The sequence below is a fragment of the Diabrotica virgifera genome, chromosome 4, assembly GCF_917563875.1.
Source record: "Diabrotica virgifera virgifera chromosome 4, PGI_DIABVI_V3a".
Classification (NCBI taxonomy): domain Eukaryota; kingdom Metazoa; phylum Arthropoda; class Insecta; order Coleoptera; family Chrysomelidae; genus Diabrotica; species Diabrotica virgifera.
Genome location: NC_065446.1, coordinates 189,294,173 through 189,310,000, shown reverse-complemented (window position 1 = coordinate 189,310,000; position 15,828 = coordinate 189,294,173). Strand labels below are relative to the sequence as shown.

The 15,828-nt window shown below is 35.5% G+C and overlaps 1 protein-coding gene across 1 annotated transcript; it reads left to right on the top strand.

Annotated features, from left to right (window-relative positions):
• The first annotated feature begins 6,832 nt into the window (after positions 1-6,832).
• LOC126883767 (uncharacterized) lies at positions 6,833-13,661 on the top strand. The gene is made up of 2 exons (XM_050649432.1): positions 6,833-9,633; positions 13,628-13,661. The coding sequence occupies exons 1-2, from the start codon at positions 6,833-6,835 to the stop codon at positions 13,659-13,661; spliced, it is 2,835 nt and encodes a 944-aa protein (XP_050505389.1).
• Positions 13,662-15,828: the final 2,167 nt, after the last annotated feature.

Below are 15,828 nucleotides of genomic sequence, written 5' to 3'. Positions count from 1 at the left end.
AAATCGATTCAAAAGTAACCGAGAAACACTGTTTTAAATTTTTTTTTTGATAATACCTCCTTGTCGATAGCCTAAAAGAATTAAGTTTTCTGTTCGTTTGCCCCAACATTTTTGTCAGACAATTACATTTTTTGTTTAAGAATATAATTACTTGTAACCTACTACTTTTGTCGGAAAAATGGTTGTAAAGATAAGGGATGCACGAACCCAGCATAATTTGAAAGTATACTTTACTAATAAAAATTAAATTTTTTGTCCGACTGTCGAGTTGCCCCAATATTTTTGTCCGACACTTTGATTTTTTGATTAAGAATATAATTACTTATAACCTACTAATGTTGTCGGAAAAATGGTTGTAAATAAAAAAATTTCAGGAAATTGACATCTTCGGCGCGTCCGACTGCGCATATGCCCCGTGAAAATTGTCCGACAAGGTTACCACATTATTGTAAAAAGGTTTTATGATAGATACCGTTAAAATTATCGATGTGGTAATAAATTTATTATTTTCATAAATTTGACATATTTAGCGTGTCCGACGCGTCATATGCCCCAATATTTTTGTCCGACAAAATTGTTTTCGTTGTTTATATGATAAAATCCATTGATTAAAATAGAATGACCAATGTGGTAATAAATTTTTTTCTTGCATAAAATTGACAACTTCGTCACCGCTTGACAGACAAACGCCCCACTACCATAATGCGCCAAGCTCAAAATTTGTCCGACTCCACCCAAATAACAAGTACAAAAAGTTTCAACGGTGTGGTCATAAATAATAATTGTATATGCGGGCCCAAGGCCTAAAATATCTATTTACATATTTTAATTGCAAATGAGAATGTAGTTAGTACCTACATTCTACAATATTACTTAAAAAGTAAGTACATATTTATAAATTTTAGTTATTTATATAAATCATTATATAATATTTAGCTAAACTAAACTATGCATAATAAGTAACTAAAATTTATATAATACTTATATGTACTTACCTATTTAAGTAATATTGAGTTATCAAAATAGATTATATGTATTTTGAAGCACCGCAAACAAAATAAACAGATTATGTATGTTCTTTAGTCCTAGTCCTACTACTACATCATTCGCCTTCATCCTTAACACTGCATAGATCGAGATCCATAGATGATACAAATAATGAAATAATGCCTGTTTTCTTTTTCATATTTTACGGTTTTTTCCTATCCCTGATCCATTCAGGTAAGAATACAAATGGTCAGAATATGATGGGGGAGGGGGGGGGGGGGTTATGAATGTATTGTGGAATAACAAAATCGGTGTTGCCAAACGGAGAGAAATTTCCCTTTTTGCGGGAATTTTCAACATAAAAGGTGATAAAGGGAAAAAGTTAACTCAAAAGGGAATTATTGTTCCAGTCCAAATTGTAAAATATTAAGAAAAATTCAAAATATTTGAAAATAATTCAACATATCTTCTCAGATTTTGTAAACAGGAGGGAAGTTTTTTTTTATAAAAGTGAGAATTTTTAAGGTAAGTTGACGGAAAAAGCTTACTCGACGGTTGGCAACGCCAAAGCCTTTGGTTGCTTTGGTTGTGCAGTTTGGCACGTTTTGGTTCTGCGAAATGGCCTATTGAATTGAATGTACCTAAATTCAAATTCCAAGGATGTAAAAATACTAATGATTCATGATAAACTCGAAATGGTAAAGTCATTTCAATTATGAAAACGAATTTTTAATAGTATCTATGTAAACGTTAATACAATTAATGTTTAAACTTTTTTACCCTACAACAATTTTGAAATGAAATTCGTCCAATACTACCTACATACATAAATTTTATTAATTATGTATTCTAAAAAATAACGAAGTTGATAATCTATAAGGCTAATATTATAATTCCTATACATACAAATTATTTTTAAGATATTTTAAAAGTATCTACTTATAAGTATGTGTTAAGAATGTACTTATAAGTATGTGTTAAGAATATTCGATAAAGGTATATTCTAAGAATAAACTTTTACGAATATTCCGAGATCCTACGTACACGAATATACTTAGTATATTCGGTACGAGAATATACTCTGAAGTATATGCAAAGAACATGAAATTTAGAATGTTTTTTAAGGTAGATGCTATGCTTGTACTACACATATACTAAAAAGAATATACTCCGACGAATGTTGGTAGTATATGCTTAGAACATGATGCGAACATCATTGTTATGTGGGTATCAGTCTAGTTTGATCAAATTTTTTGTATTGAGTTGTCTAACTTGTTTGTACTTTATTTAAAATTAAAATTTTTCATTATTATCCACAATGAACACTCAGGATGTGACGTCACTAACTGTCACTTTCAGTTTGATCAAATTATTTGATGGTGGGACGCGGCCTTGACAACCGTCGAGGAAGGACGATTTGAATTTTTTTTGTCGTGTGTGTGAGCGACGAGCGAACGAGAAGCATTTTTAAGTTAGGCGGCACACATAGTGGAAGCGGGTTCCTGCTTACGGGCAAACCGCGCGGTTCTCGCGCGCGGGTATGGTAACACAGTGAAGACGGGTAAAAGCGAGAGAGATCGTTCAAATTTGGCAGTTGCGTCTACTACTTGTAGCAAAATGTCTTCCGATGAAGATATAATTGCTTTAGATTCTGTTTTGACTAAACTGAAAAGAAAGAGAGTTGGTGTACATCCTATTAATCGAGAAAGATTAATTTATGGAGAATATCATCATCTATTTCAAAAATTAAAAGATAATGAACGATTCTTCCAGTATATGAGAATGACTCAAGAGACTTTTAAATATATTTTGGAGAAAGTGGAGTATCGTTAAAACCAATATTAAACGCTCAACTTACAGTCAACCAACAGAATATCGAAAGAGTTGAGCAATATACATATCTGGGTACAAATTTAAATAGCCAATGGGACTACTCAACAGAAATTAAACAGCGAATAATAAAAGCGAAAGCAGCACACTTTAGAATGATACCCATTTTCAACAGTCGAGACATATCAATAAAAACAAAATACTGTCTGTTGAAATGCTACATATTCACAGTTCTGCTCTACGGAATGGAAGCGTGGACACTAACTGTTGCATCTATGAATCGGCTCGAAGCTTTCGAAATGTGGTGTTATAGGCGCATCTTACGTATATCCTGGGTTGACCGAATTACTAATGTGGAAGTCCTGCGTAGAATGGGGAGTGTGAAATTCTCATAACCATTAAAACAAAAAAAAATTAGAATATCTAGGACATGTAATGAGAAATCAAGAACGTTACGGCCTTCTCCATCTGATTCTCCAAGAGAAGGTAAATGGTAAAAGATGACCGGGAAGAAGACGCATTTCCTGGCTTCAAAATTTACGAAAGTGGTATAACACCACTACCACTGAACTGTTCCGCGCTGCGGTAAACAAAGTCAAGATAGCCATGATGATCGCCAACATCCGGAACGGATAGGAACTTTAAAAAGAAGAAGGAGTATCGTTTAATTAAAAACTGGTGTAATTTACATAAGCAGGCTATCCTTCCGGAAGAAAGGCTTGTTATAACACTGAGGTAAGTAGTTTTGTTGTAAATTTATTTTTCAAGTACTTATTTAGCAATAGTTAATACTGGAATGATTTTAGAAATACCTAAATCACAAAAAATTACGGTTTCAATAAGATTGACTTTATTACTTTTGTTTATTATAATGTAAAATTTATAAAATTAATCCATCGAGAACTATTAATTCTTATTATAAAGGAATAAACTAAATTCTCATTCGAGTAAACATTAAAACCGCGCGGAAAAAACTAAATTCTCATTCTAGTAAATGCGATCAGGCGGGTAAAAGCGGTTGGCCCGCGCGAACCTGCTTTTACTATGTTCGTGTACATTTAAAGACGTGCATTCATTTTGAAAACGTTTAAAAGCGGGTCCGCGCGGTTTAACCGTAAGCGGAAACCGCCTCCACTGTGTGCGCCGACTTATGGGTTAATTCTTTACGGAAAGAGTGCGATCGGGTGCGAACTTTTCAATAGTGATCCGAGGAGAGAAATACGGGTTTGCGTAATACCGTACTAACAATATCCGAAGTTGTCGGTCGCGCGTAAACTTTGAAATTAATAATCTAGGGTCTAGAGTGGAGAATTGGAACAATAAGTGACGGGCTAGCTGGGACCCGGGTGCAGTGATAGTGACGGATGCTGCAGGTGGTGTCTCATCGCAGGGGACATCAACCGGTTCGTGTACTTGCTGAGATCTCGGAAGCCGTAGCCGTAAGGTAAATGACTTTTCTTATTTTCTTATGTAAGACATTAGAACCTTTAATGTTCGAAATACCTAGAACCATAGCCGGTTCGTTACAGTTAGTAGGACATTAGAACACTATAGCCGGTTCAGTACCAGTAAGAAATATGGCGTACACTTCTTTTAGCTCAGACACCATTTGAAGTACTTTTTACACGAGAAGGCCAACGTGTCTCACAATAATATAGAAGTGATCTATGTATATTCTGAACCCATGGCATCATACAATTTTGCGAAAAGGCTTCCTCTCAATGGGCTATTTTTGATAAAAATTTACAGCTCTTCCCTAACAACACAAAACATTCCAGGAATGTACTACCAAAGTTCTATCAATATTTGAATGTCCTGGACATTCAGGGAACATTCGATGAACATCTGATTAAATTAATCCTGGAATGTTACCATAAGACATTCTGTGAACATACTATCAATGTTCCTATATTTTAAGCTGCCAAACAATAAATACTTGTAACATATAACATTACTTATAACAGAAACTTGTGCAAAAACGAAGAGAAGCATTTATAATTATTCTTCAATGCGTTCATTTTCAAATTCGCCGCTCGTGTATTTGTGTAGGGCGCTTAGAGAGGGCATCACGTGACTAAAAACGACCAACCACCGAACGACTTCGCTTCGGCCATCTTGCCGTTCCTGATCGTTTTTGTTTTGCTAAAGGATGTAAAACAAACGTGTATCGATTTGTATTTGTGCTTTTTAAGAATATTTTTTCAATTCGCATACTTTTATATATAGGGTGTCCCAAAAGTAGCGGAACGGTCGAATATTTCGCGAACTAAACTGAAAAATACATGTTCAATCATTTTCAAAAATCTATCCAATGACACCAAACACCAACCCCACTACACCCCCTGGAGGTGGGGTGGGGGTAACTTTAAAATCTTAAATGGAAACCCCCAATTTTTCTTGCAAATTTGGATTCTTTACGTAAAAGTAGGTAACTTTTATTCAAGACATTTTTTCAAACTGTGGATAGATAGCGCTATAATTGGGAAAAACGATTTATCCTGATACCATAGGTAAATTATAGAGACGGTCTAATATCTCACGAAATACACTTCCAAATCGGAAACTAAAAAACAAATTTTTAATCTTTTTCGAAAACCTTTCGAATAACATCAAACGTGACCCTCCAACCCACCCCCTGGAGGTGGGGTGGGGGGTAACTTTAAAATCCTAAATAGCAACCCCCATTTTTTATTACAGATTCGGATTAGAATTGTTAATAGATGGCGCTTTAATTGGAAAAATACGATTTATTAGCGCCATCTATCAGAAATTTTTAAAAATGTTTCGAATAAATGTTGCTTAATTTTTCATGACGGATCCGAATCTGTCATAAAAAATGGGGGTTGCTATTTAGGATTTTAAAGTTACCCCCCACCCCACGTCCAGGGAGTGGGTTGGAGGGTCACGTTTGGTGTTATTCGAAAGGTTTTTGAAAAAGATTAAAAATCTGTTTTTTAGTTTCCCATTTGGAAGTGTATTTCGTGAGATATTAGACCGTCTCTATAATTTACCTATGGTATCAGGATAAATCGTTTTTCACAATAGCGCCATCTATCCACAGTTCGAAAAAATGTCTTGAATAAAAGTTGCTTACTTTTACGTAACGAATTAAAATCTGCAAGAAAAACTGGGGGTTTCCATTTGAGATTTTAAAGTTACCCCCCACCCCACCTCCAGGGGGTGTAGTGGGGATTGGTGTTTGGTGTCATTGGATAGATTTTTGAAAATAATTGATCACGTATTTTTCAGTTTTTCGATCCGATGTTTAGTTCGCGAAATATTCGACCGTTCCACTACTTTTGGGACACCTTGTATAAGTTTAATAATATTATTACGATAGTGCATAAAATGGTGTCCTGTTCTCAACGCACTTGCAGTAGCAGAAGCAATGTAGATAAAAAATCTGCAGAAATAACGTTTCATTCATAGGTTAGTATGCAAATATGTAAACAAAGGAATTACTCATATTTCAAAAAATAAATTAATACTAATGTCGAGTCATTATAAAATATGGCAGTGTCCGTGTTTAAAAGATATCTCTGCTTTATACATACGGCGAGCCATATGGTTTGTTTTTCGTTGTTTTAAGGTGAAGGGATGATGGGCTTACTAGCCTGCCCACTTTGAGATTGAAACGATAAGAATGTATTGCAGTTTTAAGGAATGTGTAGATATTGGATATTATGTTTTTAAGTCAGTCGAGTTTGTAACATTCTTCGGATAACATCCAAATAAAAACTTTATTTTAAGCTACACTTGCGTATTTTTAATAGGGGTAATTTTCTGTAAACGAAAGTTATTTTCTTTAATTTGATTTCGAACCAGGGATCTTTGCGTGAAGTAACTCGTGGACATCCCTACGTAACATTTTGGCGACCGCGATAAGGACTTAGATGTATACGGGTGTGCTTAAAAGTTAGTTGTTTCCGCTTATTTGAGTGTAAACTTTTTTCCGGCGAATAAATTCGTTTGTCGTGAGGCTCGGCCGAAGTTGTTACCCTTATAAGCGAGAAATATGGCATTGGAATTAGAAACAAAACGGCGAACAGTGCTTCGTACTGCTTTTACGACAGCTGCTAATGTTTTGGACAATTTGTTATCTGAAACGGTGGACACTCGACCCTGGCAACAAATTAGTGTACAGTGGGAACTGTTACAAGTTAAGTACAATGAGCTGTGTGTCGTGGAAAGTGCGGTGTTTGAAGCTATGGTCGAAAAGGCTTCCGAGGCAGAATTAATCAGTGAGATGGAGGCAAAGGATAGATACAGCACACGCTACTATGAACTGAAGTACAAATGCGAAGACAGACCCAGTTTAGTAAGTTCAGAGTCATCAATAAAAGGTAAGCGCAGTTTTAAATTACCTCCAATCGAATTCAAGAAATATTCTGGGGACTTGATAGATTGGCTTCCATTTTGGTCGCAGTTCAAAGTAGTGCATGATGATCCATCGATTGATTTAAACGACAAAATAGCTTATTTGAGACAAGCCACTGTAGACGGTAGTAAGGCCAGACGTTTAGTGGAGAGTTTTCCTGCAGTAGCCGATAATTACTCAAAAATTATAAAGAGTTTGAAGTCTAGGTTTGGCAGAGAGGATCTCCAGATTGAAGTATATATTAGGGAGCTCTTAAAGTTAATTTTGAGTCGAGTTTCTAGTAGTTCTTGTAATGTTTCTGCACTATATGATATGATAGAGAGTCAACTTCGTTCACTTGAGACCTTAGGCATAACTGCTGACAAATATGCGGCAATATTGTATCCCCTTATTGAGTCATGTTTACCGGAGGATATGATCAGACTATGGCATAGATCTTCACAGTTTTTAAGGCCTTCTGGTTCCGTATCCATGCACAATGTCGAAGAATATGCAGAAGTTTCAACTTTGGAGACAAGATTAAGTGGGCTAATGAGTTTTCTACAAAATGAAGTTCAAAATGAACAAAAAATTAATTTAGCAACGGAAGGTTTTGGTTTATCGACTGAAAATAAATGTAAATCTAATAACCTGGTTGAAAAGAAGAATATAAAATTACCAAAGCAAGGAACTGATCAGCCATCAGCGACCGCGGCTGGGTTGGTAAATTATGAGGTTGACAGGTGTATTTTTTGCGAAGGACAGCATGACAGTATCAATTGTTTTAAAGCACAAAAATTGTCTATGGAACAGAAACGACGAACATTGTCAGAGAAGAAAGCCTGTTTTCGATGTTTGAAGGTGCGACATTCTTCGAAGAACTGTAGAGCACGTTTGAATTGTATTTTGTGTTGTAAATCCCATGTTGTTTTGATGTGTCCTGATTTACCTGTTAACAAAATTGATACATCGACCTCAAGTATCAGCCGCTCGGAAGAAAATAGGACTGAGGATCAGACGCTTGCGAATTTGAATAATACACAGGTTTTTTTACAAACTCTGCGAGTAAACATAAGAAGTGCACATGGTACTAAACAAGTAAGGGCACTTATTGACACTGGATCGCAGAGAACATATATTTTACAGCGTACCGCACAAGAAATGGGTTTTTCTGCTAAAGGAACGGAAAATATCGTACATACGTTATTTGGCGGTAAAAGTACTTCTGAACAACGACATAAATTATACAAGGTAACTGCGAGTGAAGGAGCTTACTCTTGTTCATTTGATGCCTTAGATCAACCAAAAATTTGTGCAGATGTCTCTCCTGTTTATCACGGCCCTTGGGTTGAGGAACTTAGTGACATGAATATTTCGCTCAGCGATGTCGGACATATAGCACCAATTGAGATTTTGTTAGGAGCTGATGTTGTAGGCAAATTGTATACAGGAAGGAAATATCAGTTACAGTGTGGTCTTGTAGCAGTTGAAACTTTGTTAGGTTGGACTCTTATGGGCAAGGTGCCGGCAGTTGCTTCTAATTTCAGCACATCTATGATGTCGATTGCGTTGTTTGTTGATAGTTCTTCTGTGGCGAAACTCTGGGAGCTTGATATTATTGGGATAACCGATCCTGTAGAAAAATTGACACGAGAGGTGGCGGCCAAGGAGGCTAAGAATTTTTTCTATGAGACTATCCGATGTGACAACGAAGGTAGGTATGAGGTTATGTTACCTTGGTTGAACAAGCATCCTTTAATTTCAGATAATTTAGTTGTCGCTAGAAGAAGGTTAGATACTACTTTAAATAAGTTGAAAAAGTCAAATTTGTTTGAATCGTATAATTTAATATTCAATGAGTGGTTGAACGAGGGTGTGATCGAAATAGTAAATAATCCCGAAGAGAATAATTGTGTGCACTATTTGCCTCACAGGCCCGTTATTAAAAATACTAGCGAAACCACGAAAATTAGGCCAGTCTTTGATGCATCATCTCATGAACAGGGTCGTCCTTCTTTGAACCAGTGTTTAGAGGTAGGGCCTAATCTTATTGAACTTATTCCTTCTGTGTTATTACGGTTCAGACAACAAAAAATAGGTGTTGTGTCGGATATTCGAAAGGCTTTTCTTCAAATTTCTGTACATTCGAAGGACAGAGATTTTTTGAGGTTCCTATGGGTAAACAATGAAGGAAAGGAATTTGTATTTCGACATAGGAGAGTTGTTTTTGGAGTCAACTGTAGTCCATTTCTTCTGGGTGCTACTATAGAATTTCATTTGATAAAGGCGCTGGAGAAGTGTTGTAATGATATGCCGTACTCTAAAAATACAATTGAAAGGCTTATGATTGGGTTCTATGTAGATAATTGTGTGACTAGTGTTACTGATGAGAATGAGTTGAGAAAGTTCGTATCAGAAGCAACTGCCATCATGGAGGAAGCTAAGATGGATTTGAGAGGGTGGGAGTCTTCTGGTAGTACAAAAACAGTTGTCCCTGTTCTTGGTCTTCTCTGGGACTCCTCAAGAGACACACTAAAAATCAATGGTGAAATTTTTCAGGGAGTGGTCGGAAAAGAACCCATAACTAAGAGACTGATGCTTTCTGTAGCTCAGAGTATATTTGACCCTATTGGTTTTACCTGTCCAGTATCTCTGTTCCCTAAACTGTTGCTGCAGAAACTTTGGGAAAAGCGCCTGGGATGGGATGCACCAGTCGAGAATGACATGGCTGAGGAATTTTGTCAATGGGTTACTCATCTTCCTGAACTGTCGAGTATTGAGATTCCACGTTGGATCCAGGCTGGGCCCATTGAAGCTGACCATTGGAGTTTGCACACCTTTTCAGATGCAAGTAAGAAAGCTTATGCAGCCGTAGTGTTTTTGAGAGTTCTTCGGAATGATGGTGTTTCGATTTTTCTTATAGCAGCTAAGAGTCGTGTGGCTCCTTTGAAGAAGATTTCTATACCTAGATTGGAACTGTTGGCAGCCACTATTGGTGCTAGACTTTATCAGTCAGTCAAAAGACAATTTTCTCAGCATGTTGAGTCTTATTTTTGGAGTGATTCCACTACGGTTCTTTCTTGGATTCAACGTAAGGATGACTGGTCTGTTTTTGTTTTTAATAGAGTTCAGGAGATTAGAAATTTAGCCAATGCTGAGTGTTGGAAATATGTGCCTGGTTCTCTCAACCCTGCCGATCTTCCATCAAGAGGCTGTGGTGTTCGGCAATTGTTCGAATCTCGATGGTGGGAGGGCCCGGAATGGTTGTACAGAAACGAAAATTATTGGCCCCAACAAAAAGTAGAGGTTGATGAAGAAGAAGTCGGCACTGAGAAAAAGAAAAAAGCCATTTCGTCACTATTGAATATGACGTCCGACGATTGGCACCTGCGTTACTTTTCTCAGTACACAAAACTGTTAAGAATGATGGCTTGGACGCTACGATTTTGTTACAATACGAGAAATTCAAATGGAAAACTTACAGGCGAATTGGTCGCGGAGGAAATCGACAAAGCCGAAATGTTTGTGTTGAAGTTAGTGCAGAAAGAAGCGTTCGGTTCAGATACGAAACGAATTTCCTCGCTAAACACGTTTGTCGATGAATTTGGACTTATAGGTTTAAAAACTCGCGTTACCGAGAGAATTGACACGGAAGATTTTCGTCTGCCTATCTTACTTCCGGGTGAACATTTTATAGTGCGCAAGTTGATTTTGAGCTTACACAAAAACTCTTGTCACGTTGGTACACAGGGACTGCTTAGTTTGCTCCGCGAAAAATATTGGACTTTAGGGGGTAGACGGATTGTGCGGTCCATTTTAAAAGAATGTGGTGTGTGCAAGAGACAAGATGGGAAATCGTTCGAAGTACAAACGCCTTCATTGCCGGCCGATAGAGTTCGAGATGCTGCAGTGTTTGAGATTTCCGGGGTGGACTTAGCTGGGCCTCTTTACTTGAAATCGGGCGAGAAGGCATGGATTTGTTTGTTCACTTGTGCCGTTTGTCGCGCAGTTCATCTGGAACTCGTTACCTCCTTGTCAACAAATGCATTTATTCAAGCTTTCCGTCGCTTTGTTGCCAGGCGTGGACGCCCGAGAACGGTTTATAGAGACAATGGAACGAATTTTACGGGACTTGAGAACGCGCTTAAGCAATTGGACTGGAACATGATCGCGGAATATAGTTCTACACAACGTATTAAGTGGCGTTTCAACCCCCCTACAGCTGCATGGTGGGGTGGATTTTGGGAGCGATTAATAGGTATTGTGAAAGGACTTTTGCGAAAAGTTTTGGGTCGAGCGTCTCTCAATTATGAAGACTTATTGACATTGTTGTGTGATTGTGAGAGTATAGTCAACTCGCGGCCATTGACGTATATTTCGGATGATCCTACTGAGTTAGCCGCGTTGACGCCAGGTATGTTTTTACGTGAGCAAGTCAGTTACGAGTTGCCGGATTGTGATTTGCTAGAGCAGAATTCTCTCACACGCAAAATACGCCGTTTGCAAGAGTTGAGAAGTCATTTGCGAAAAAGATTTCGTGCTGAATATCTGGCTCAACTCAAAGCGGGAACGAAGAAGACGAAAGTGTCTAAAGTGTCTATCGGGGATGTCGTTTTAGTAGGCAACGAAAATATCAAGCGTCTTCAGTGGCCTTTAGGAAAAGTTATTGAACTTTTACCCGGTAGAGATAATCAGGTGCGGTTAGTTCGTCTTGCGACAGCACAAGGCCAACTTCTGAGACCGTTGCAAAGGCTTTACCCAGTGGAAGTCGTGGAGGCAGTTACTGCTGGCGAGAATATCCAGGGCATTACCCTACGGGATGCGGCTCCAAAGACAGTGCCTCAAGAGAACGGTTGTCAACTCCAGGCTGAGGAAGAATCAAGTGAAATAAGTGCGGGAGTGACAAAAAGCAGAGCACCCGATCTAAATGAAAGATGTACGCGAAGTGGCCGGGTAGTTAAAACTCCTGTAAGATTCAAGTGACATTTTCTTGACTTGATTTTTTCATGACTCTGTTTGTTTTTGATATATTTTACTTTTTACTTTATTTGATATTTTATTGTAATTTTTCGTGACTCTGTATTTTTTGAGAAATTTTGTCAAATTCCCCAAGGTGGGAGAATGTCGAGTCATTATAAAATATGGCAGTGTCCGTGTTTAAAAGATATCTCTGCTTTATACATACGGCGAGCCATATGGTTTGTTTTTCGTTGTTTTAAGGTGAAGGGATGATGGGCTTACTAGCCTGCCCACTTGAGATTGAAACGATAAGAATGTATTGCAGTTTTAAGGAATGTGTAGATATTGGATATTATGTTTTTAAGTCAGTCGAGTTTGTAACATTCTTCGGATAACATCCAAATAAAAACTTTATTTTAAGCTACACTTGCGTATTTTTAATAGGGGTAATTTTCTGTAAACGAAAGTTATTTTCTTTAATTTGATTTCGAACCAGGGATCTTTGCGTGAAGTAACTCGTGGACATCCCTACGTAACAACTAATACTATTAATAAAACATCTTTTAAGTAACGTAGATAACGTTTCTCGATTAATTTTTCAGTCATTGAATATTTTTAAACCTTAATAAAAGAGTAAAAATAAAACATAGTAAGCCACATATCCTTATCTATTATAGTGTACAAAATAAGCTAATTTTGTAGCCTTTTCCCAACTAAAATAGTAAATTGATATGACAATTTTTTAATTTATACAGTTAAAATTATAATTCTTCTGATTTATGTATTTTATTCACTTTGTAAAGATTTTTTTACTGGCACTGTATACCTACCTGTGTGGCTAAACGACACCATATTTTTTTAATCTTTTCTCAGAACACTATAATGAAAATCTTTACAAAGTGAATAAAATGCATAAATCAGAATAATTATTCGAAGTTAATAATTGGCCATATCAATTTATTATTTTAATTGCGAATAAGCCACAAAGTTCGCTTATTCCTAACTAAAATAGTAAATCCAGTCGGAAAAATGAAAGAATACCCATGAACGAACATATAAAACACGCTGCATTTTCCTGTCACCGTGTCACACAAAAAATTGGCGAGCGCAAGTACATGTAATTATTATTATTACATGTACTTGCGCTGGCCAATTTTTTGTATGACACGGTGACAGGAAAATACAGTATGTTTTATATGTTCGTTCATGGGTATTCTTTCATTTTTCCTACTGTAGAGATAATAACAAAAGGATTATTTGTAAAATTAAAATAATTATTCTTCTTTTTCCGTTTTTGCTAATGTATGAGTTTATAAACACGACGGCAGACCACACACTTTAATGGTACCAATTAATGAATACACAGAATATAAAGATACGAATAAACAATTTCTAAGCTGTTTTATAATATTTTTGAGTTCATTAATCATATTCTTTATTTAAAATATAAATTTGTTAATAATGCTTAGCAATGCATATATTTTGTATTTTTAGCTTTCCAGCAGATCCTGAAAAGTGTGAAGTATAGATTAGATTTGTTAATAGAGGAGTATGTTCAAAACATTTTTTAGAAAAAGATATTGACAGAACTTCCCTTTCATCTGTTCATTGGGAGACTGTGCTGTTCCAATAGCTTATGTCACATAGGTAATATGCTTAACTTAACCTAATTAATAATACAGTCCGTACAATATAGATACCAATGCACTTCATTATCTACATCAGAGATCTAAGTTGACATTGTTTAATTGTTTCATTAATATTCAATGTAAATAAATAAAAACATCAGAAATAGAAAACAAGAATTAAGTTATAATCTTACGTTAAAGTAAATAATAAAAACAATAAATATAATAAAACAAATACTTATTTCTTTTAAAAGCTATTTCTTTGTGGCATTTTTGTAATCAACTATTCTAATTGGGAAATAAGCCACAATTTACTTGAAAAAATAATTTTATTAACGTTTCTACTTCCACATTGGACGTCATTGTCAAAATACAAAATATTATTTATTTAAATATTATTTAATATTTATTTTATTATTATTTATCCATATTATTACCTGTAAATAGTAATATTTCTTCTGATTGTTAATTGCAAAGAATAGAAAAATTACCATTTATTTTAATTTTTTTAGAATCAGCTGAGAGAAGTGGCTACAAAAAACCAGGAAGGAAACAGAATATGTGGCTACGAAAGCAAAAGAAAGGTTTACATAGAATTGTATAAAAGTTTATATTGAAAAAATTAAAAAAAAAAAAAAAATTATACAAAAAATATGTATACAAAAAAAAATGTATAAAAAAAATTAAATCTTATTAAAAAAAAAAATTAAAAAAAAAATTAAATAAATAAAAAAAAAGTATAATAAATTATAAAAAAATAAAAAAGAGAAAAAAAATTAAAAACACAAAGAGGGTGTAAACCTCCGCGGGGTTGATCCGGGTTGAAGCCTTATCGCTGTGTAAAAAAACATATATTTATTAGCATTTAGTATTAGCATGTAGTTTTTTTTATCGATTTAATTATTTGTAAATTAATTTAAGTTGGTTAGGGCCATGAATGAGGAGTATACCTACTGATCAATTAAATGTTTCCACTTCTACATATGTATGTATGTATGTGCGTGCATAAGTATTATATGTGCGCACATGTACCTAATGTATTATGTAATGCAATGTATTATATTTGGAATATTGTAGCAAACAGTAATTTATTATCTATCGTGGCTGAATGGATCAAGTAATCCAAAGCCAATAAGGAAGAAAAAAAAAAGCAAATGTGACACATTTTTTATAGGAATATCAGTAAATTACATTAAAAAAATGTATGAAAAGATTTTGTGCAATAAAAATGTTTATATTTATCAAGGATGTATTATTTGGTATGACCACATATTGTCAGTGATGTGACAATACCTCCTATCTGGTTTTTCATGAGATTTGTAAGAGAGACTTAAAACTTGTTTGTTTTGTAGTAAATTCAACTATCTATTTACTACAAAACAAGTCAAAACTTACGTATGAAAACAAGAGGTGACCTTAAAAAACTTTTTTCGTCTCCTGCAAAACTCATGAAAAAACATATAGGAGGTATTGTCACATCATTGGCGATATATTTTAGAGAATGTCTAAAAAAATATACTTTGAATGTCCTGAGAACATTCGTAGACGTTCATGGAATGTTTAAACAAGACATTCAGTCTAAAAAATATACTGTGAATGTTCAAAGAACATTGTAGACATTCTTGGAATGTTCCAACAAGACATCCAAGGACTGTTTAAAATGCTAACACAGCACTTTCCTGGGACGTTCGAGTGCTTTTGGAGACATTCCAGGAATGTTTTCAATGTCCTGTGTGTACCTTCTAGGAACATTCCTGAAATGTTGTGTGTTATTAGGGTTATAACTTCAAATACTGTCAGTAGATCTTCTCCCATATCATTTAGAACTCGTGCCTGTAGACTGGCATATTTTTCTTGTCATAGATGAAGCTCCATCTGTGCATTGTCCCACACATAATATGAAGGGTATAGAATCAAAACTCACTTTCTCCATCCATGGCCGAAATTGAGTTGTTTATATTTTCTGAATATGTTGAACTCTACACAAATCCAGACCAATTTTGACTCCAAATTAGCTTTATCCAATATAAGTTCAATGTTAAAAGTTAACTTTTAAATCAAACCCGT